Raw genomic sequence first — 23,205 nt, 5'->3', positions numbered from 1 at the left:
TAGGCGTAAATTATAGTATTAATACAGATAGGACAGTAGCGTACTAGAAAATAATGTAGAGACATAATTTACCAAAAAGAAAAAATTAGTTAGTTAGTTTTGTTTATAGTTAGATAGTTTTTACATTCACTGTAATAATGGGAATCTCTATAACTGTCACCAACATCAACAATTAGTGCTATTGTTTGTCTGTCTATTACTTGCTCACTGATCCCTATTTTTAAATATTTAATCTACGCCCCTGATAGGAATACTGAAGAAAGAGGACTGCAATCGTTATACCTAAAACTGCCTACTTTTGCCACCGCGCATCCACGTTATTTTAAAATTTCCGCCAGCTTCCAGCGTCAGGACTGTAGCATTTTTAAATATGTATTAAATAAAAATCATAAATTGTATCGTTTTGTTTGTTATGTAATTCTTAAATCTGTTTCCTAATATAATTTGTATTTAGACCTTGATGATTATAGCAGTTATAAAAATGGAAAACACTGAAATATCAAAGGATTTATGTACACGTCTATTTCATCGCTTAATGAAGCTGCTGTAGACGCTTGTAGATAAACCCCTGTGAAACTAAACTCATAATCTTTTTCACCTTTATAATACAAATTATGATTTACTAGTTGTTTTCAAAAATACATGTAATTAATAAAACTTATATCGCAGATACATAGATACTATTGTTTAAACACGATTATAATGGTTCAATGTTATGTTAATTATGATAGAATTAGTACCACCAAGATGACCATTATAGTGAAAAATATATTCTTTGAAGTTTTCGATGCATCTGACATCTGTTTTGGGACCTCGTGTACCACTTTTCTGTTGGAAATAACGTCTTTGTAAAAATGGGCTGATGATTTGGGTGTTCTCCTTCGATTTGCATCCGACATATCGACGTAATAGAGACCATATTTAACCCTGTTAAAAAAAAGCTACAATGTTTTTGATATATAATAAAATAAAAATATTACAGATACAGAAGAGAGGTGCCTGCAAAAGGTAAAAAAAAAAATAAAAAAGTATAAGACATTAAAATCCTCGATCAGCTTACTTATCGAAACTACCACATGTGGATTGTGATTCCTAGCTTGTAACCTAGTTATTATTAACACACCAGGAGTAGCATCGATAAATCTTTAACCAAAATGACGTTGCTTCATACACAATATCAAGAAGCTGGCGATATATTATCACCACTACCTATATATTTACTGTTAACTCTAATATTTTATAATGTTTAGCACGAACCTTACATATTTATGCATATACTTGTCAAATTAAATCTACGACGTAACTTCTTCTTGTGATAGACACGCTAACTAAGTAACTAAATAAATAAATAACATTAAATTTTTTGTGACCAAGCTGTGTGGGTACTTATTACCCGCTAAACTAGTTAACTTTTTATTGATTATTTTTTCTTCTTATTATTATTTACCTGTTTTAGACCAAGCTATAGTTAATTTAGACTACTTTGATATGATGAAAACTGGTTTATTCTAAATCAGATTTGGCAGGTAACAAATTCAGAGTAAATTAGCTTCCACTAGACTTATTACTCAATGGCTTTCTCCTTGTTCATACATGCTATCCGTTGCAGACATTGCTGTTATCTACTCTATCCTAGACCAATTCATCCTATCACTCTTCGGATGAATTAATTTGACTTCACTTCAGTCATTCCTATCCTATCCCTAAAACTGGAATAACCCATATCCTTAACTATTTGCGAACAGAAATCTAATCTAGGTCTACCTCTACCCCTCCTAACTATCGTTTCTGCCTCTAATATATCTCTTTCTAGACCTTCATGCCTGAGAAAGTGTCCTACCAACCTATCTCTCCTATTCCTTATTGACTTCCATAGAGTCTTCTGTTTTCCTATTCTTTCTAATACCTCTTCATTTCTAACCTTCTCTATCCACGTTATCCTCATCATTCGCCTATAACACCACATTTCGAACGCTTCTAACCTTTTCTTTTCCGCCGCACCCACCGTCCATGTTTCGCAACCGTACAGCGCCGTGCTCCAAACATACATCTTTAAAAACCTTTTTCGAATGCCTAAGTTAATCGTTCACGAGCATAGAAGTGACTTCTTTTTATTGAAGACGACTCGACTCTGCGCTATTCTCTGCTTTATATCCTTACTACTCCTTCCGTCCTGACTTATCTGACTTCTTAGATACCTAAAATCAGGTACTTTTTCTCCTATGTCTTCTACCTTTATATTCGCTCCTTCCCTACTTTTTCTACCCTTGCATACCAGTATTTTTTCATACAATACTGTTTTGTCAATACCGCTTCCATTTTATTTAAAGCTATATATAACTCCTTGCTTGCTGCTAATACTGCTATATCATCTGCAAATCTAAGTATACCAATCTTTTACCCCTGTGTATTTATCCCTAGAATTGTACTGTCTTTAATGATGTTGATCGCGTCTTCGATGTATAAATTAAAAATGACAAAAAACTTATGTAAAACTAATTTATCCTGATATCGAGTTTGGCCGGTAACAGATTGAGAACAAACCAGTTTGGACTAGGCAAAATTAATTTATTGTATCACTTCACGGGTGAATTAGTTTGGCTTATGCAGAACTAGCAATGGCTATATACTGTCAGTTGCTTGTTGAAAATATTTTAGTGACTTACGTATAGCCCTTAGTCCATTCAAAATTATCCATTAAACTCCAAACTGAATACGACTTGATATTGACGCCTCTTTCTATAGCTTCTAAAAGAGCACTTAGTTGGTACTAAAAACAACAACAAATATTATTTTTTGAAACGTTGTATTCATCTTTATACTGTTATTAAATCACCTTCAGGAAATTTACTCTATTAACATCATGACGACTACCCAAATCTGCGAAACCATTTTCAGTTACATAAATTGGAGGATTATTATACTCATCTTTTAACCATAATAGAACGTTTCGGAATCCCCAAGAAACCGCCTGAAAGTATCGAAATTTCAGTGTGGTATATTAAAATTATTTCTTTTTCCATTAGAAAAATTATTGCTTCTTCTGTTTACCAGATTCATTTTAATTACTGCACAATAAAGTTAGCATAATTACTTTTATTTAAAAAACAAACAGTAGTAACAATACATTTGATAAGTACCTAACTATAATTTAACAAAAGTTCATGGTCAGCGATCGTCGAAACCGTAAGGCGTGGATCTCGACTTTGATCTCTTTGGATGTCATCAGCACACTGTAGCGAGTTCTTACAGAACACCGTTCAATTTGTTTGCTACCGTTAAAAATCTACCGTAGAGTTGTGAAATATAATGAAAAATAACAAACATCACTTGTTTACTTTTCACACAAAATTGAAAAACACTCAACAATTGTTTCGACACTAATTTGTCATTTTCAAAAGTAAATATAATATATTTGTTAAGTGTTTTTCAATAAATTTGTGTAAAAAGTAACAAAATGCTTCCTTCTTTTTATTATTTTTTGATAAATAACTTAATTTGAGCAGCGATAGATAAGATACAGAAAAAAAGTTTAATGGGCTGATGTCAGAGATTGTGATAATAAATGATTTCAAGTATTACCGCCTAATTTTTTTTTATACTTTTGTTTTGTTGTTTCTTTTAGTTTTATCCACTATTTGTGTAAATTCCCGTTTATCTGTTTCTGATTAAGTAAATGTCAATAACCAAAATATTTTTTTCGATATAAGATAAATCATAAAAATATTTTGGTTTACCTTTAACCAAGTTGTCGTAGTTCTCTTCCATGTTTTGTCCACCCATTTATTAACATGGCAATCCAATTCGCAAGAGGGATCGCTATTTCTTCCATCCTCATACCGATTCGCAACCATTTCTGTTGTGTAATAATTAAATGCTAGAAAATCTACGGTGCCTCTAATCTTTTTAATTTCCTCCTCAGTAAATTCTGGTAATCTTGAATAAGGAAAACCTTGCTCCTGACTCTTTTGGGCCACTGCTTCTTTCATGATTGCGGGATAATCGCCTTTGAACAGTGGATTCGCAAACCAACCAGTCTTGAGATAATATAATTGATTAGTTAAAAATTATTGTTGAATTTATGAGGAAATTCTACCGTAAATTGCAGCATCCTGTATGCGGCAAGGACATCTTCTGATGAAGTACTGTTTGGTTCAAACCATTTTCCACTCAATGCTATTCCAAAAGACCCTATATAATTTTAATATTTTTTTACAATAATATTGATTGATATCTGTTAGATCTTATAAAGAGAATTCTTTGCGACCGAATCTATCAGAAACGAGAGATTATTATTTAGGTTTTTATTTAGGCCGAATTTACATTTTATTTTTGAGGGCTCGAAACGTTCCCGAAATAAAAATGTTCAGTCTCTCAGAGTCTCTGGAAGCGAGACTCGAGTCTCTCTGGTGTCGCTCAGAGAGATTGTCAAGAGACTGTCAAAAAAACTGTTTAGCGTCTCGGAACGAGAGACTCGAGTCGCTCATAGAGAGATCCTCATTTCGTATTCAGTCTGAACGAGAGACTCTCTTAATAAGTGGTGTCTCGATAGACATGGTTAAAATTTTCTAAGTTCAACATATTTCAGAGATCCCAGTCTTTCTGAGAGACTCGAGTCTCTCAATTTTTCAGTTTTATTCATTCAGTGTTTCTGTGAGAGACTCGAATCTCTAAATTAACAATTTTATCGTTCGATTCTCTCATACAGAGACTGTGAGAGATCCATAAATACACTTAGGCAATAACTGAGAGACTGTGAAATACTATGAGAGACGCTCTCAGAGACGTTGAAAGACTGAGAGAGTGGAGAGAAACTGAAAATTTTTGTCTAAGGTTTCTCTAAAGTTTTCATAGAGACGGTTGAACACCCTGTGTATATAAGTAACCTGTAATATTTATGCATACGATTCCGTACGTCTGTATCTGTATACCTTGACGGGAAATATATTTATGACTTTTTACCTACCACCTACAATTTTCATTATATTTCTAAATAAGGGTGTATGCTGTTAGTTCGTTGTGGGTGTGCGTATGTGTGTGTATGTATGTGACGGGGATTGAATATGGAACTGAATGGTTTTTAACTTGTCGATTTGCATAAATAAATTTGATAGGAAATGAGCTTCTGCAGTCAAGGTTGGAAGGGGCTGGGCCCCGATTTAATGAAATATGCACGCCGTTAATAATCGCAAAAACCACATAGACGACCGCTAGTTGTTGTTGATTTCAAAAGTAGATGTAAATATCTAGGACGTACGGGATCTTAAATTGCTTGGACAGCCATTGAGACCAAAATAGGTAACCGATAGCGGTACCTAGGTTTGTTTATTTATTTATTTACAAAAAAACACGAAGCTCCTACTCTTTGTATTGTTGTGTAAAGTAGCTGCAGTTACACATTATCAATTTTTATTTTCATGCAACTTCAAAAGTGGTTTNAATGTTTATTTTTTAATAAAATATTATTAGTTTTAGTTTTGTACTAAATTTTCATCAACGCTTATATTTTTTACAATATTGTTTTTGATTATTAAAATATACATGAAATAGCACATTTTTGCACCAAACAGAATGGAAAAAACCATTCTATATAAATGGTTTCCATTGATATTTAATAATTTAAATCAAGTTATTTAAACATAAACCAAGTGTTATATTACATAGTTTTGTTTAAATTGTCCACTTCACAATTATTTTTCGTAAATTTACGATATGAGATTTGCAATTACATTTTCCACGGTATTTGCTATTTAAAGATTATAAACAAAAAAATCTTCAAATTGAAAAAATTTGTATCTTATACAGCATCTCGTGACGAACAATTTTGCCTCTTACAAGATTTTTCTACGGTAACAGAAACTGAGATATATAGAAGCAAAAACCTACACAAAGAATTTTAATTAATAATATGGCCGTCGTTTGTAGCGCTCCAAGGCTACTTTTCTCGTATTCCTGAGAAAATTTTGAAGGGGTATGCAAATTTTCAGCGAAATTAGAAGAGTTAATTAGTTTTTAGTTTTGGGCACCGATAGTATTGCATGTAGTCAATTTATTATTTTTTTCTCTGTTTTCAATATTCTGAAACTGTTTTCCTAATAATTTTCCAATTTTGCGAAATTTAAATTTTAAATATAAATGTCTTATCATTTCCGGTGTTTTATCTAAGTATCTCTGTTATTTTTCTATGATGTCAACTCCTTAAGTAGATAGCAATTTAAAGTGTCCGAATTCACAACAGTCCACGTCCGGTGTGATTTACGCGTTTACTTACAATAAATTCGACATATTCTTTTTAAAATTGAGGTTGCAGAACTATAGCAATAGAATATGCTGTATAAAAGCCAAATTATGCCATTTTTACAACCATAGAAAAATAATTTTTTGTTGTTCATACCATGCACATTCCATGCTCCTTCTATTTGGTACGCTGAGGTGGCCACACCAAATAACAAATTTTCGGGAAACTGATGGTCTTTTAGTTCAAAAAATGAATATCTATTAAAGCAATAAAATAAATAGAAGCCACTTCATTTTTTATATCAATATTTCATTAACAAATGGCAAGTACTTACCCTTTAAATATGGAAATTATTAATACAAAACCGACACTACATTGAATAGGCATTTTGAAATTATTTATGGTGGCAGAATTTAACAAAATATGTGTTAATTAAATAATAATTTTATGGAGAACGGTTACGACACGTTTGTCGTTCAGTTTATTATTGATTTGAGATTTCCAGAATAGCAAAACTTAAATGCAACTTTAAAACAATCTCATTTGTTCTCTATCCACTACTACCTGCATAGTTCTGAACTAGAAATCGCAAAACAGTTTAACTTAATTTCAAGAAAAAAACCATAACAAAGTAAATTAAGCGAGACGTCGCCGTCGTAACGTGATTAGAATGTACAAGGATACAGTTAAGAGCAAAAAAATCGCACAGCAAAAATTCGACATCTCATTGGTCTTTGATGACTATATTTTGGTTTTTATTTTTTTATGAATAATTAAATTGAATGGAATAATGTCAACATCGATTTGGTCTTTTTTTGACACATGTTTTAGGGAACAAAGGTTGTTGTATAATTCAAAATTTAAACAAGAAAACAAGAGAACAACAAAAAATCGGCGAAAATTTTGCTTTGCTAAATATTTAATTCCTGTAGATTTTAATTTTTTTTGAAAGTTGCCAAAAATGTAAAAGTGCCCCAAATTTAATTAACTCTATAAACTGCTAATATTATAGGTTCTTTTACGATTTTATGGTCTAAGATGTCTTTGGTGATAATATTTCATAGAAAAAGATATCTCTTTTAGTTACCAGAAAACAGAAAAATTTGGTTCGGCCTTCGGCGACAAAAGTTGATGAAAATACTTCCAACAAATAGGTGGGTGGTTAATTAATACCTGTTTATTGTTGCATATTATGTTTTTCTCGGTTGATTTCCTTAAAACTAAGGCTGTCCGAAAAGTTATAGAACTTAATATTCGAAATTTGAATAACTTGATTGTCGAATAAATGAAAAATTTTTCGAAAACTTCAGAAAGATGGAGTAGGTATCTAATTTGAAATCAAATGACTCGATTTTATTATCAATAGCTAATTGCACCTATAGATAATGTTCATAAAAAGCAGAGGAATAAAAAAAGCACATTATTTTTATTTTTATTATTACCTTCACCATTATAACTTTTATAAAAATTTAGTTTATTAATGTGAAAGAATCAAAAGTAAATAGCGTTGGTATCATCATTATCATAGGGAGATTGGACACGTACCTCCATTCTTTGCTTTTGTTTAGTGGTTAGTGTTTAGCCACTGTAATAGATATTATATATAGAGGTAATTTTGGTCAGTATATTTTACCTATCGCGACAAACAAATTTTAACCAATTTATATGCTAGAAAGGATTATCAATATCCAATGAAATATAGTCAGTGGCGTATCTGATACTATTCAATGTGTTTAAATGAGTTCAAGAAAGTGTTAAGAACAACACACTAGTATAATTTATTCTCAACCTATGGAACATCTAAACACCTATCCTGAGCCAATTTTCGAATTGTCCTAAAACTATTATATTCCCATATCCTTTACTATTTGCAAACAGTATTCTACTCTAGGTTTTCCTCTATCCCTTTTAATTCTTGTCGTTTCTGCTTCTAAATTGTCCCTAACTAACCCTGCGTGTCTCAGACGGTGTTCTACCATCCTATATCTCTCTTTTTTTCATTCACTTTCAAACTATCGTTCGTTATCCTAATCTATCTAAGAGTTCTAGAAAATAATAAAACATTCTCGAACACTGTAGATGCAGGGTAGTCAGGAAAAATCTGTGACAGTTTTAGGAACTCAATTAACACTTTTATGGAATATATGTAATCCTTTAAGTCTTTTAACGCCCACATCTAGGAAATTAATCATTAATTCCCACACTCTCCCATCATATCTCAGATCCTTCTAAACTTTTCTTTTCCGCTGCGCCCATTGTTAACAATTCGCACCTATACAGAGCCGTGCTATAAACATACACTTTTAATTTTTTTTTAGAATTCCCAAATGAACCGATTGCAATCACAAATGTGATTCTTTTTGCACTAAATATGTAAAAGCAAAATTATTATAGTTTTTCAGGAAATATATAATAAAAAATAATATCAATTTTTTATGCAATAAATTATTGATTGAAACGATGATAGTTTAATAGAATTTTTTATGACAGTCGTACAGATCCGTTACATAATATCTATTGTTTGTCTTCTCTAAAAAAAAAAAAAGTTAACCATTATTGCTAATCACCACGTAATTAGGCACGACAGTTGTATAATTAACCACTAATAGTAACCAATTAACGGCTTACGTAAAAATCAATCACAGTTTTTCTTATTTTTTTTGCGATATTGATACCTACTTACATGTCGCTCATTTTTTTATTTCCGCTGTAAAAGACTTAATCGTGGAAATGACTTGAACTTTGCAAAAACTAATACTAAGGTACGTTGAAGGTTAATGGTAAAAAGAAACCNGTATTTTTTCATACAATACTGTTTTGTCAATACCGCTTCCATTTTATTTAAAGCTATATATAACTCCTTGCTTGCTGCTAATACTGCTATATCATCTGCAAATCTAAGTATACCAATCTTTTACCCCTGTGTATTTATCCCTAGAATTGTACTGTCTTTAATGATGTTGATCGCGTCTTCGATGTATAAATTAAAAATGACAAAAAACTTATGTAAAACTAATTTATCCTGATATCGAGTTTGGCCGGTAACAGATTGAGAACAAACCAGTTTGGACTAGGCAAAATTAATTTATTGTATCACTTCACGGGTGAATTAGTTTGGCTTATGCAGAACTAGCAATGGCTATATACTGTCAGTTGCTTGTTGAAAATATTTTAGTGACTTACGTATAGCCCTTAGTCCATTCAAAATTATCCATTAAACTCCAAACTGAATACGACTTGATATTGACGCCTCTTTCTATAGCTTCTAAAAGAGCACTTAGTTGGTACTAAAAACAACAACAAATATTATTTTTTGAAACGTTGTATTCATCTTTATACTGTTATTAAATCACCTTCAGGAAATTTACTCTATTAACATCATGACGACTACCCAAATCTGCGAAACCATTTTCAGTTACATAAATTGGAGGATTATTATACTCATCTTTTAACCATAATAGAACGTTTCGGAATCCCCAAGAAACCGCCTGAAAGTATCGAAATTTCAGTGTGGTATATTAAAATTATTTCTTTTTCCATTAGAAAAATTATTGCTTCTTCTGTTTACCAGATTCATTTTAATTACTGCACAATAAAGTTAGCATAATTACTTTTATTTAAAAAACAAACAGTAGTAACAATACATTTGATAAGTACCTAACTATAATTTAACAAAAGTTCATGGTCAGCGATCGTCGAAACCGTAAGGCGTGGATCTCGACTTTGATCTCTTTGGATGTCATCAGCACACTGTAGCGAGTTCTTACAGAACACCGTTCAATTTGTTTGCTACCGTTAAAAATCTACCGTAGAGTTGTGAAATATAATGAAAAATAACAAACATCACTTGTTTACTTTTCACACAAAATTGAAAAACACTCAACAATTGTTTCGACACTAATTTGTCATTTTCAAAAGTAAATATAATATATTTGTTAAGTGTTTTTCAATAAATTTGTGTAAAAAGTAACAAAATGCTTCCTTCTTTTTATTATTTTTTGATAAATAACTTAATTTGAGCAGCGATAGATAAGATACAGAAAAAAAGTTTAATGGGCTGATGTCAGAGATTGTGATAATAAATGATTTCAAGTATTACCGCCTAATTTTTTTTTATACTTTTGTTTTGTTGTTTCTTTTAGTTTTATCCACTATTTGTGTAAATTCCCGTTTATCTGTTTCTGATTAAGTAAATGTCAATAACCAAAATATTTTTTTCGATATAAGATAAATCATAAAAATATTTTGGTTTACCTTTAACCAAGTTGTCGTAGTTCTCTTCCATGTTTTGTCCACCCATTTATTAACATGGCAATCCAATTCGCAAGAGGGATCGCTATTTCTTCCATCCTCATACCGATTCGCAACCATTTCTGTTGTGTAATAATTAAATGCTAGAAAATCTACGGTGCCTCTAATCTTTTTAATTTCCTCCTCAGTAAATTCTGGTAATCTTGAATAAGGAAAACCTTGCTCCTGACTCTTTTGGGCCACTGCTTCTTTCATGATTGCGGGATAATCGCCTTTGAACAGTGGATTCGCAAACCAACCAGTCTTGAGATAATATAATTGATTAGTTAAAAATTATTGTTGAATTTATGAGGAAATTCTACCGTAAATTGCAGCATCCTGTATGCGGCAAGGACATCTTCTGATGAAGTACTGTTTGGTTCAAACCATTTTCCACTCAATGCTATTCCAAAAGACCCTATATAATTTTAATATTTTTTTACAATAATATTGATTGATATCTTTTAGATCTTATAAAGAGAATTCTTTGCGACCGAATCTATCAGAAACGAGAGATTATTATTTAGGTTTTTATTTAGGCCGAATTTACATTTTATTTTTGAGGGCTCGAAACGTTCCCGAAATAAAAATGTTCAGTCTCTCAGAGTCTCTGGAAGCGAGACTCGAGTCTCCGTCTCTCAACGAGTCTCTCTGGTGTCGCTGAGAGAGACTGTCAAAAAAACTGTTTAGCGAGAGACTCGAGTCGCTCATAGAGAGATCCTCATTTCGTATCCAATCTCTGAACGAGAGACTCGAATTTCTGAATTAATAAATTTGTCGTTCAAGTCTCTCATACAGAGACTGCGAGAGATCCATAAAAATACCTAGGCAATAACTGAGAGACTGTGAAAGACTGTGAGAGACGCTTTCAGAGACGCTGAAAGACTCTGAGAGACTGCAGAGAGACTGAAAATTTTTCTCTAGGGTTTTCGGCCGAATTTACCACTGTAATTAACGAAAATTAATTAAATCGGCCGAATTTACAATCGCCAAAATTTTTCTTTCCTATCATAAAAATCGTTAGTAAAGTTATTGGTCATTTTTATCGCTTACCATCTTGGGAAAATCTATAAGATTCGTTATATAATCGATAAGCGGCTGCATGGGCTAACAGAACGGTGTGCCCACAAAGGTAATCTCCAAACCCATCGGCATTAACATTAACCGGCGCATGTTTAGAAGCTCCATAAGCTGCACAAAAAACTTCTGGTTGACTAAACGAGATCCAGTATTTTACATTATCCCCAAAATTGTCGAAAGCTACTTGGGCATAATCTAGAAAATAGTCGGCCATGATAACGTTAGCCCATCCTCCAAGTTTTTGAAGAACCTGCGGGAGATCCCAATGGTACAAAGTAACCACCGGTTCTATACCGTTATTTAGCAGGCTTGTAATCAAGTGATTATAATAATTGATTGCATCTTTATTAATTTCAGTAGCAAATCCATTTGGAAGAATTCGGGTCCAGGAAAGGGAAAAGTGGTACACGTCTACTCCCAGTTGCTTCAAAAGGGCTACATCTTCTTCCACTTTATTATAAGAATCGCATGCCACATCGCCGTTACTACCATCTATTATAAGATGAGGGTAACTATGGGTAAGATGATCCCAAATGCTTTCTCCTTTACCTGTAATATTGATTGCTAGGAGAATTATGTTTTACACAATCTTTTATTGTTTAATAAGCAACAGACTGTTATTCATAGATTAATTTCGCGAAAATTTGTGGATTTAACGATAAGAAAACAATGTTTATTTTTTAATAAAATATTATTAGTTTTAGTTTTGTACTAAATTTTCATCAACGCTTATATTTTTTACAATATTGTTTTTGATTATTAAAATATACATGAAATAGCACATTTTTGCACCAAACAGAATGGAAAAAACCATTCTATATAAATGGTTTCCATTGATATTTAATAATTTAAATCAAGTTATTTAAACATAAACCAAGTGTTATATTACATAGTTTTGTTTAAATTGTCCACTTCACAATTATTTTTCGTAAATTTACGATATGAGATTTGCAATTACATTTTCCACGGTATTTGCTATTTAAAGATTATAAACAAAAAAATCTTCAAATTGAAAAAATTTGTATCTTATACAGCATCTCGTGACGAACAATTTTGCCTCTTACAAGATTTTTCTACGGTAACAGAAACTGAGATATATAGAAGCAAAAACCTACACAAAGAATTTTAATTAATAATATGGCCGTCGTTTGTAGCGCTCCAAGGCTACTTTTCTCGTATTCCTGAGAAAATTTTGAAGGGGTATGCAAATTTTCAGCGAAATTAGAAGAGTTAATTAGTTTTTAGTTTTGGGCACCGATAGTATTGCATGTAGTCAATTTATTATTTTTTTCTCTGTTTTCAATATTCTGAAACTGTTTTCCTAATAATTTTCCAATTTTGCGAAATTTAAATTTTAAATATAAATGTCTTATCATTTCCGGTGTTTTATCTAAGTATCTCTGTTATTTTTCTATGATGTCAACTCCTTAAGTAGATAGCAATTTAAAGTGTCCGAATTCACAACAGTCCACGTCCGGTGTGATTTACGCGTTTACTTACAATAAATTCGACATATTCTTTTTAAAATTGAGGTTGCAGAACTATAGCAATAGAATATGCTGTATAAAAGCCAAATTATGCCATTTTTACAACCATAGAAAAATAATTTTTTGTTGTTCATACCATGCACATTCCATGCTCCTTCTATTTGGTACGCTGAGGTGGCCACACCAAATAACAAATTTTCGGGAAACTGATGGTCTTTCAGTTCAAAAAATGAATATCTATTAAAGCAATAAAATAAATAGAAGCCACTTCATTTTTTATATCAATATTTCATTAACAAATAGCAAGTACTTACCCTTTAAATATGGAAATTATTAATACAAAACCGACACTACATTGAATAGGCATTTTGAAATTATTTATGGTGGCAGAATTTAACAAAATATGTGTTAATTAAATAATAATTTTATGGAGAACGGTTACGACACGTTTGTCGTTCAGTTTATTATTGATTTGAGATTTCCAGAATAGCAAAACTTAAATGCAACTTTAAAACAATCTCATTTGTTCTCTATCCACTACTACCTGCATAGTTCTGAACTAGAAATCGCAAAACAGTTTAACTTAATTTCAAGAAAAAAACCATAACAAAGTAAATTAAGCGAGACGTCGCCGTCGTAACGTGATTAGAATGTACAAGGATACAGTTAAGAGCAAAAAAATCGCACAGCAAAAATTCGACATCTCATTGGTCTTTGATGACTATATTTTGGTTTTTATTTTTTTATGAATAATTAAATTGAATGGAATAATGTCAACATCGATTTGGTCTTTTTTTGACACATGTTTTAGGGAACAAAGGTTGTTGTATAATTCAAAATTTAAACAAGAAAACAAGAGAACAACAAAAAATCGGCGAAAATTTTGCTTTGCTAAATATTTAATTCCTGTAGATTTTAATTTTTTTTGAAAGTTGCCAAAAATGTAAAAGTGCCCCAAATTTAATTAACTCTATAAACTGCTAATATTATAGGTTCTTTTACGATTTTATGGTCTAAGATGTCTTTGGTGATAATATTTCATAGAAAAAGATATCTCTTTTAGTTACCAGAAAACAGAAAAATTTGGTTCGGCCTTCGGCGACAAAAGTTGATGAAAATACTTCCAACAAATAGGTGGGTGGTTAATTAATACCTGTTTATTGTTGCATATTATGTTTTTCTCGGTTGATTTCCTTAAAACTAAGGCTGTCCGAAAAGTTATAGAACTTAATATTCGAAATTTGAATAACTTGATTGTCGAATAAATGAAAAATTTTTCGAAAACTTCAGAAAGATGGAGTAGGTATCTAATTTGAAATCAAATGACTCGATTTTATTATCAATAGCTAATTGCACCTATAGATAATGTTCATAAAAAGCAGAGGAATAAAAAAAGCACATTATTTTTATTTTTATTATTACCTTCACCATTATAACTTTTATAAAAATTTAGTTTATTAATGTGAAAGAATCAAAAGTAAATAGCGTTGGTATCATCATTATCATAGGGAGATTGGACACGTACCTCCATTCTTTGCTTTTGTTTAGTGGTTAGTGTTTAGCCACTGTAATAGATATTATATATAGAGGTAATTTTGGTCAGTATATTTTACCTATCGCGACAAACAAATTTTAACCAATTTATATGCTAGAAAGGATTATCAATATCCAATGAAATATAGTCAGTGGCGTATCTGATACTATTCAATGTGTTTAAATGAGTTCAAGAAAGTGTTAAGAACAACACACTAGTATAATTTATTCTCAACCTATGGAACATCTAAACACCTATCCTGAGCCAATTTTCGAATTGTCCTAAAACTATTATATTCCCATATCCTTTACTATTTGCAAACAGTATTCTACTCTAGGTTTTCCTCTATCCCTTTTAATTCTTGTCGTTTCTGCTTCTAAATTGTCCCTAACTAACCCTGCGTGTCTCAGACGGTGTTCTACCATCCTATATCTCTCTTTTTTTCATTCACTTTCAAACTATCGTTCGTTATCCTAATCTATCTAAGAGTTCTAGAAAATAATAAAACATTCTCGAACACTGTAGATGCAGGGTAGTCAGGAAAAATCTGTGACAGTTTTAGGAACTCAATTAACACTTTTATGGAATATATGTAATCCTTTAAGTCTTTTAACGCCCACATCTAGGAAATTAATCATTAATTCCCACACTCTCCCATCATATCTCAGATCCTTCTAAACTTTTCTTTTCCGCTGCGCCCATTGTTAACAATTCGCACCTATACAGAGCCGTGCTATAAACATACACTTTTAATTTTTTTTTAGAATTCCCAAATGAACCGATTGCAATCACAAATGTGATTCTTTTTGCACTAAATATGTAAAAGCAAAATTATTATAGTTTTTCAGGAAATATATAATAAAAAATAATATCAATTTTTTATGCAATAAATTATTGATTGAAACGATGATAGTTTAATAGAATTTTTTATGACAGTCGTACAGATCCGTTACATAATATTGTTTGTCTTCTCTAAAAAAAAAAAAAGTTAACCATTATTGCTAATCACCACGTAATTAGGCACGACAGTTGTATAATTAACCACTAATAGTAACCAATTAACGGCTTACGTAAAAATCAATCACAGTTTTTCTTATTTTTTTTGCGATATTGATACCTACTTACATGTCGCTCATTTTTTTATTTCCGCTGTAAAAGACTTAATCGTGGAAATGACTTGAACTTTGCAAAAACTAATACTAAGGTACGTTGAAGGTTAATGGTAAAAAGAAACCACTTCGCTTCTCTGTAATAACATAAAACTCCTTGCTTGTAGGATTTTTAAACTTTTTTTGTTTCCAATCGCTAAACTAATTGTAAGGAAACGGTTTTGCCTGGAGTGTAAGTGTGGTTTTATTCAGATATCAAGGTAAAATTTCTTGCCGAGCACAAACCAATGGTAGCTAACAGTAACAGTGATTAGATTCAATTATTATGATGTTCATTGTTTAGATGCAAAGGTTTACGTATGTACATCAAAATAACGAAGTCGCGTAAATTTGTTACGTATTAGACATGTCGTACGGGTTATTTACTATCTTGTAGTGTCACTTAATTATTCGAAAGATCATTTTCGGATTTAGTGTCGTCAGGTTTTCGGTGACGTTAGTAGTAGCAGAAGAATCGCTGCTTTAAATATTATCCATATACCTACTTAGGTAGATAAGTGCACAGCTGGAAAATTATTTTTAAAAATGTGGACAAAAGGCATATTATTTTTTACCATTTATTTTGTTAAGGGGTACGTAGTATTTTATTAATTTTGCACATGCTAATTTAAGGCGCATTTTTTGATGTTTTGCAGAATTCATTGTGAACTTTCTAACTTGTACTTCCCCGATGACTTTTTGTTCGGGACAGCAACATCATCTTACCAAATCGAAGGAGCATGGAATGAAGACGGTATGATTTTTTAAAAAATATGTTGGGATTCTTTAAATAATCGTTTTACATGAACTTATTTCGTAAGTTCGATAATTATTTTTTCATATATAATGTTTAATCGTCTATAATTTATTTACGAAGTAATTTGCATGTTATTGAACCGTTGTAATCTTTTTAATTTAATTTTTAATGTCTGTTTGTTAATTTCTCAGTTAGCCGTGGATACAATAGTCTAAAATTTCGCATTTTAGTTAAAAATGGTAAGGAACGGCAAAGGACGAATGAAATGCTATAAAATAGATCGATTTAAAAAATGTTATAGAAGTAGGGGTTTTGTAAAATTTGATCCGACTTTATTAACCGATTTAAATGATATTAGCGACTAAAAACGGAAGAAAAACATTTTCTTGCAATCATAAAGGTTGCGGAAATTTGTCATAATTATTATGGGAAAAGTCGTAAAAGATTAAATTATTCTTTCCAACTTTCGGTATACGGGATGTTATTGCTTAATCAGAATCTTTAATTAAAAGAAAAAAACAAGTTTGATATATACAAGGTGGTAGACAGTTGGAAAAAAGTGGATGGGTTTAAATATGTGTATAGTTGTTTGAGTACACACTTATTTTAAATACATGCTAAAACTATTAATTATTATTTATTAATTGTTGCAAAAATTAAAATGTAAGTGTGCTATGCACCACCAACCGGTACCTCCTTACAATTTTGGAGGATCTCAGCTAGTAATTAATAAAGTGTTGAAAAGGAAGCATTTGAAAAATTGTTTTTGCTATAAATTTTCCATTTGAATTAATAGAAGTGAAGTAATAACACTTGAAGGGATATTCATATGTATACGTAAAATGCATATTGACATAAGTTACCCAACATTAAACTAGTAATATTCCATACACCTTTATACAAACTTGTTTTATTTAAATAACAACAAAGCAGTATAGATTTAACAAATTAAACACAACAGTAGCACTTTCAATACAATTTATTTACTTACTATAATCTTTAGGTAAAGGTGAGAACATATGGGATCACTTAACTCACAACCATACACATTTGATACGAGACCGAAGTAATGGCGACATAGCATGTGATTCTTATCACAAATATAAAGAAGACATTGCCCTTTTAAAAGATTTGGGTGTTTCTGTTTATCGTTTCTCATTTTCATGGTCGCGAATATTCCCCCATGGTCATCCTTACAAACCAAATCCTGCAGGAATTGCACATTATGTAGCTTTTCTTGACGAACTTGCGGCTAACAACATTACGGCAATGGCAACCCTATTCCATTGGGACCTCCCTCAGCCGCTACAGGAACTCGGGGGATGGACGAATCCAAGAATTGTCCCGTGTTTTGCTGAATATGCCAAAGTAGCCTTCGAAAATTTCGGAAGCAAGGTAAAATATTGGATAACCGTAAATGAACCGCACCAGGTCTGTCAGGAGGGATATGGGAGTGACAATTTGGCACCAGTACTTAACATGTCTGGTATTGCTGATTACCAATGTGGGCACAACCTCATAAAAGCTCATGCAATTGCATACCATATCTACAACGATACCTACAGACACCTATATAATGGTAAGATTTACTGTATTGAAGATTCTCTTGGTACAGAAGCATCAGTCTGTAGAATAGAATATAGCCAGTGGTCATTTCAAAACTGTAACAAATATGCTCACTCTTTTAGGTAAAATTGGTATTACAATTCACGGTATTTGGTATGAACCACAAACGCCCAAAGATGAAGAGACAGCTGACCGCATGATGCAGTTCAATGTAAGTTCCACAACTTCTATGGTTAATTAGATATTCTACTTGTAATTTTTAGTTCGGATGGTGGGCCCACCCCATTTTTACAAGTCAGGGTGATTATCCAGCTGTAATGAAGGAATATATAGCAAAAAGGAGTACGTTACAAGGGTACAAACGGTCGAGGCTTCCAGAATTCACTCAGGAAGAAATTGATAGCATTAAAGGAACATCGGACTTTTTGGGATTGAATCACTACACTTCATATTTTGTCACCGATGCAAAAATAAACAATCTTGATACGCATTTCTCCAGTGATCATCAGGTGCAAGCTAATGCAAAAATTTCATGGGGTTCAGCAGCTGCTCCATGGATCAAGGTATGTCAGAAAAGGAATCAACACATAATAAATAGTACCTGCTATAAACATCCTTTTGTATTATATAGGTTGTACCGTGGGGTTTTCGTAAAATTCTGAATTGGTTACAAAATACATACAATCCAAGTGAGATTCATGTCACGGAAAATGGCTTTTCCGATCACGGTGGGTTAAATGATACTACAAGGGTGTCATATTTTGGGGTAGGTTCGCTTTAAAAAAGATTAGGATGAATAATTGTGCATTTTAATTTTATTTGTAGCAATATCTTCAAAATTTAAATGCAGCTATTGTATTGGACAAGGTCAGGGTAAAAAGTTATGCTGCTTGGAGTCTTTTGGACAATTTCGAATGGCTAGATGGATATGTGTAAGTATCAAAAAGGTGGTAAAATTCCTGCTTACGTTTCACGATCTAAAAATATTACTCCAAAGCACGTATGTGGACGTATTTATATTTGTTAAGTAGATATCACTGTTATTGCTATTAACTAACGTCAAAATATGGTTACTTGCGCAACGGAATTGTATATAATTTTTAATGATAGTCTTTAAAATGATAATATTTTTCCGAAAAGGCGTGATTGTTATCACACTGTTGCATATCGTAATTTGTGGTGCGGTTTCAATACAAAAGAAACGACAACTAAACTTGCGAAACAGCTGTTATTGAAACGTAAGAGACTGTCTCACCTTGAGCATATAAAAATGTGTATTATTTGTAATACAGTTGATTACAGATTTGTTTAATAAATAAATATTACACATACTTCTAATCCTATACAAAAAAATCTGTTTTCGATTTCGAAATTATTGCATTTGTCATTATAATTTTAACATTGCTGTTCGAAACATTTTAGAATGGTCACGGTTCATCATCTTAAAGTTATTAATCCTAAGACTAATAGGACACGCACCTCCACTCTTTCTTATCCTGTGCCAATCTTCTGCATTTCCCTAAAACTAGAACATCCCACATCCTTAACTATTTGTAAATGGTAATCTAATGTAGGTCTACCTGTACTCCTCTTAATTCCAGATTCTGCTTCTAATATGTCTCTGACTAGCCCTTCATGTCTGCGAAGGTGTCCTACCAACCTTTCTCGCCTATTTCTTATTGACTTCCATAGAGTCCTTTGTTCTCCTAGTTTTTCTAATATCTCTTCATTTCTAACTTTCTCTATTCACGGTATCCTCATCATTCACCTGTAACACCACATTTCGAACGCTTCTAACCTTTCCTATTCCACCGCGCCCACCGTCCAGGTTTCGTACCCGTACAGCGCCGCGTTTCGAATTTCTAAATTAATCATTTGTGAGTATAGAAGTGACTTCTTTTTGCTGAAGGCTACTAGACCCTGTGCTATCGTCTGTTTTATATCTCTTATTGCTTCTTCCATCCTGACTTATCTGACTTCTTAAATACTTCTTAAATTTTTCGTCTCCTATCTTTATATTCGCTCCTTTCTTATAGCCTCCAAAACTTCAATTTCTGGAATTCATAATTTTCTTATATTTTAGAAATCGATTTGGTATGTACGACGTTGATTTCTCGGACCCCAACAGGCCAAGGACTCCAAAGGCTTCAGCACTGTTTTACAAGGACGTAATTAGAAACCGGAGGGTAGGAGAGTTTGTAAAAGTAAATTAAATACAATCGTTCGTTTTAATCGAAAAAACAAACTTCGAAACTGAATATCACTAACTAAGTAACATTTATTTGCCTCTTTAGCGGTTTAATTAAACAAATGTTATTTTTGCTAATAGATACATATCTATGTAATTTTTTGTGTATTATGTGTTAAGTATTTCAACGTGCAAAGTTCCTATCAGTTTACAAGTAAATAATTAATAAGTACGTCTATTTAGCTCTTGGTCAGAAATTTATCGAAAGCGTCAAACATGGATCGCAATTTCGATCTCATCAGCGCGCCATACGCAGTCTCAAAAAATTATTGACCAAACTGATCAAATCTATATAATTTCTAAGTATAACGCCATCTGGTGGGTATTTGCTGGTAGTGAAGTATTTCATATGTTGGGCAAGTTAGTACTTTTGCAATTTCTTGTCTAACACATAAAATACTTCAGTAGCAGTAAAAGCCTACTAGATACCTACTTGTATATTATATAATTAATTTTATGTTATGAGTTTTCACTGTAATTTTAAAAATACTGCATTCTTTTTAGAAAGTATAAGTTATAACTTGAGAGGTATACCTCCACTGATTGTTTACACATATTCTTGTTATGGACAAAAGCATTCTCGTAAACAAAGATTGTTAATAGATAAATGAGCAAATACACGACAAAAAAGTTTGTCTCTATTTCATTGGTGACTTTAACGTTGCTTTTTAGATATAGTAAGAAACTGTTGAAAATAGATACCTCACAAATATGGTTACTAAACATACCTTATAAGGGAACCAAAATGCTAAATTAATTTGCACAGGCTCTAAAGGATCTAAAGCGCAGCGCTCAGATAGACGCTGAAGGTCATCGGAAGAAGTGCGCTTCGGTGCCGAGCATTGGAATCTATTAAAATGCTTCCTCTACTTCCTGCGACGAATAGTGTATTCAGGTTTTCTAAAGTCTTATTGTAAGTGATCAGACAAGTGAGAAAATTCATTAAATGTCTCGATTTTTCACATATATATATTACATATACGTTTCTTATGCTACCAAATTACTTTCTTCTTCTGTGCTTACTGATGTTCCTCTTCTAAGCGCAATGCAAATCTCATCAAACGACTCGTTCATTACCGATCAGCATGCGTTAACAGTAAACAAATGCACTGGCCCTCGTCCATCCCTTACGCTCTATCCGCCCGCTGATAAGGATGCCTGCCAACCTATTTCGCCTATTTTTTATCGACCTTCATAGAGTCCTCTGTTCTACTACTCTTTTCATCATCATAAGGTCGTCAGCCGTGAGACTGGTTGGACACGTACCTCCACTCTTTCCTACCCTGAGCTAATCTTCGCATTTCCCTAAAACTAGAACAACCCATATCCTTAACTATTTGCGAACAGAAATCTAATCTAGGTCTACCTTTGCTCCTCTTAACTCCAGTTTCTGCCTATCTCGCATATTTCTTATTGACTTCCATAGAGTCCTCTGTTCCCCTGCGCTCTGTCTGTCCGCTTCGCTCCAGTGTGCAAATACCGTACACGTTCGACGAATATTATTATACGCAATAACATTTTGGTAAAGTTGGGATAACGAGCGAACGAGCATTCGCTCGCTTATTCTTAACGTATCTTAATCGGGTCTCAGTCTCGAGCAATTAAATCAGAAAAGAGCGGATCTCTGCTTCAACGCTATCCATTGCTAATTGTAAGTATAACTTGTCAATAAAATGTTTAAGAGCATCGCAGCAAATAGTGCGGCTTGTCAGTAATTAGAAGGAAATGTTACTGTTTAACTTCAATTGAAAATGCATTGACGAGATCCTGCGAATGTTTCCATTCGGCGACGGTGGTCTGTAATAATGTATCAAACAGGTCCTCCAGGTACATAAGCTGCCACGTAAAAGGTTACTTACCGGTGCTACGCCTTTTGGATTAGCGACAGTTGTATATTTATTTTATTGCCTACCTTCCGATACATTACCTGAAAAAGTTGCAGACAAGTAGCAGCCACCGAACGCGAATAAAACAAGTTCTACTTAAGTTTAATTAAGAAGAGGTTGAATAAACTAGAAATGAGAGCGACATAAGTGTAAAGCGGGTACTTTTTGGAAAACGAACTTTTTGGTTATCGTTTTGAGTATTTATTATTCATCTTGTTATCTAGCTGTATCATATATATACTACAATTGTACCATCAGCGAAAAAAATATATTGTATTCTGTGTTCTCAAATACTACCCAGGTATTGTAACAAGGGTTACATCTCAGTTTTTATTGTAAAATTAAACGCACCTAAAGGTACGGCGATATGAGTCTCGATATCATTTTTTCTGACTACAATGGTAAATCCATAATTGTCCTATTTCTTCTAAATCCAAATTGATCTTCCCCTAATAGTTCTTTCGCCATTTTTTCCATTCTTCTCTGTACAATTTTAGTTAAGCTTTTTGACGCATCGGAAGTTAAAGCTAATTGTTCTAAATGTCTGGCACCTATCCGCGCCCCTCTTTTTAGGTATGGTTACTACTACGTTCGTTTATAATCCTTTGGGACTTTCCCCATCTCGTAAATGTGACTAACTAGCTTCAACATACGATCTCTAACCTCTTGTCCTGCATGTTTTAGAATTTCTCCCTGTATCCCATCTACATATGGCGCCTTATTATTCTTTAAATTTCAAGACGTCTCCTACCTTCCCTCTTTTTCAGAATTTTCAATTTTAGATTTGTCTTCATAACTACTAAGTTATGATCGCTATCTATATCTGCTCCTGGATACCTCCTACAGTCATTCAGTTAATTTTTAAACTTTTGCCTAACAAATATGTAATCTAACTGATATCTCCCTTAATCGCCTGGCATCTTCCACGTATAGCACCTCCTAACGTGATGGTTGAATAAAGTATTCGCGAC

The 23,205-nt window shown here is 32.6% G+C and overlaps 2 protein-coding genes across 2 annotated transcripts; one reads left to right on the top strand and one right to left on the bottom strand.

Annotated features, from left to right (window-relative positions):
• Window positions 1–396: 396 nt before the first annotated feature.
• On the bottom strand, window positions 397–13,657 carry LOC108733541 (myrosinase 1-like). The gene is made up of 13 exons (XM_018464723.2): window positions 13,410–13,657; window positions 13,232–13,332; window positions 11,582–12,157; window positions 10,852–10,946; window positions 10,493–10,792; window positions 9,592–9,726; window positions 9,422–9,525; window positions 6,395–6,495; window positions 4,097–4,191; window positions 3,738–4,037; window positions 2,837–2,971; window positions 2,667–2,770; window positions 397–927 (listed from the first exon to the last, which is right to left on the bottom strand). Exons 1-13 carry the CDS (start codon window positions 13,460–13,462, stop codon window positions 723–725), a joined length of 2,304 nt encoding a protein of 767 aa, XP_018320225.2. The 5' UTR covers window positions 13,463–13,657; the 3' UTR covers window positions 397–722.
• A 2,388-nt stretch (window positions 13,658–16,045) lies between these two features.
• LOC108733546 (myrosinase 1-like) lies at window positions 16,046–20,981 on the top strand. The gene is made up of 8 exons (XM_025974477.1): window positions 16,046–16,370; window positions 16,434–16,531; window positions 17,538–18,113; window positions 18,223–18,311; window positions 18,364–18,663; window positions 18,732–18,866; window positions 18,926–19,032; window positions 20,184–20,981. Exons 1-8 carry the CDS (start codon window positions 16,324–16,326, stop codon window positions 20,311–20,313), a joined length of 1,482 nt encoding a protein of 493 aa, XP_025830262.1. The 5' UTR covers window positions 16,046–16,323; the 3' UTR covers window positions 20,314–20,981.
• Window positions 20,982–23,205: the final 2,224 nt, after the last annotated feature.

The sequence above is a fragment of the Agrilus planipennis genome, unplaced genomic scaffold (genome assembly GCF_000699045.2).
Source record: "Agrilus planipennis isolate EAB-ADULT unplaced genomic scaffold, Apla_2.0 scaffold44, whole genome shotgun sequence".
Classification (NCBI taxonomy): Eukaryota; Metazoa; Arthropoda; class Insecta; order Coleoptera; family Buprestidae; genus Agrilus; species Agrilus planipennis.
Note: the sequence above shows the minus strand (reverse complement) of the source record. Positions and strands in the feature narration are given on the sequence as shown.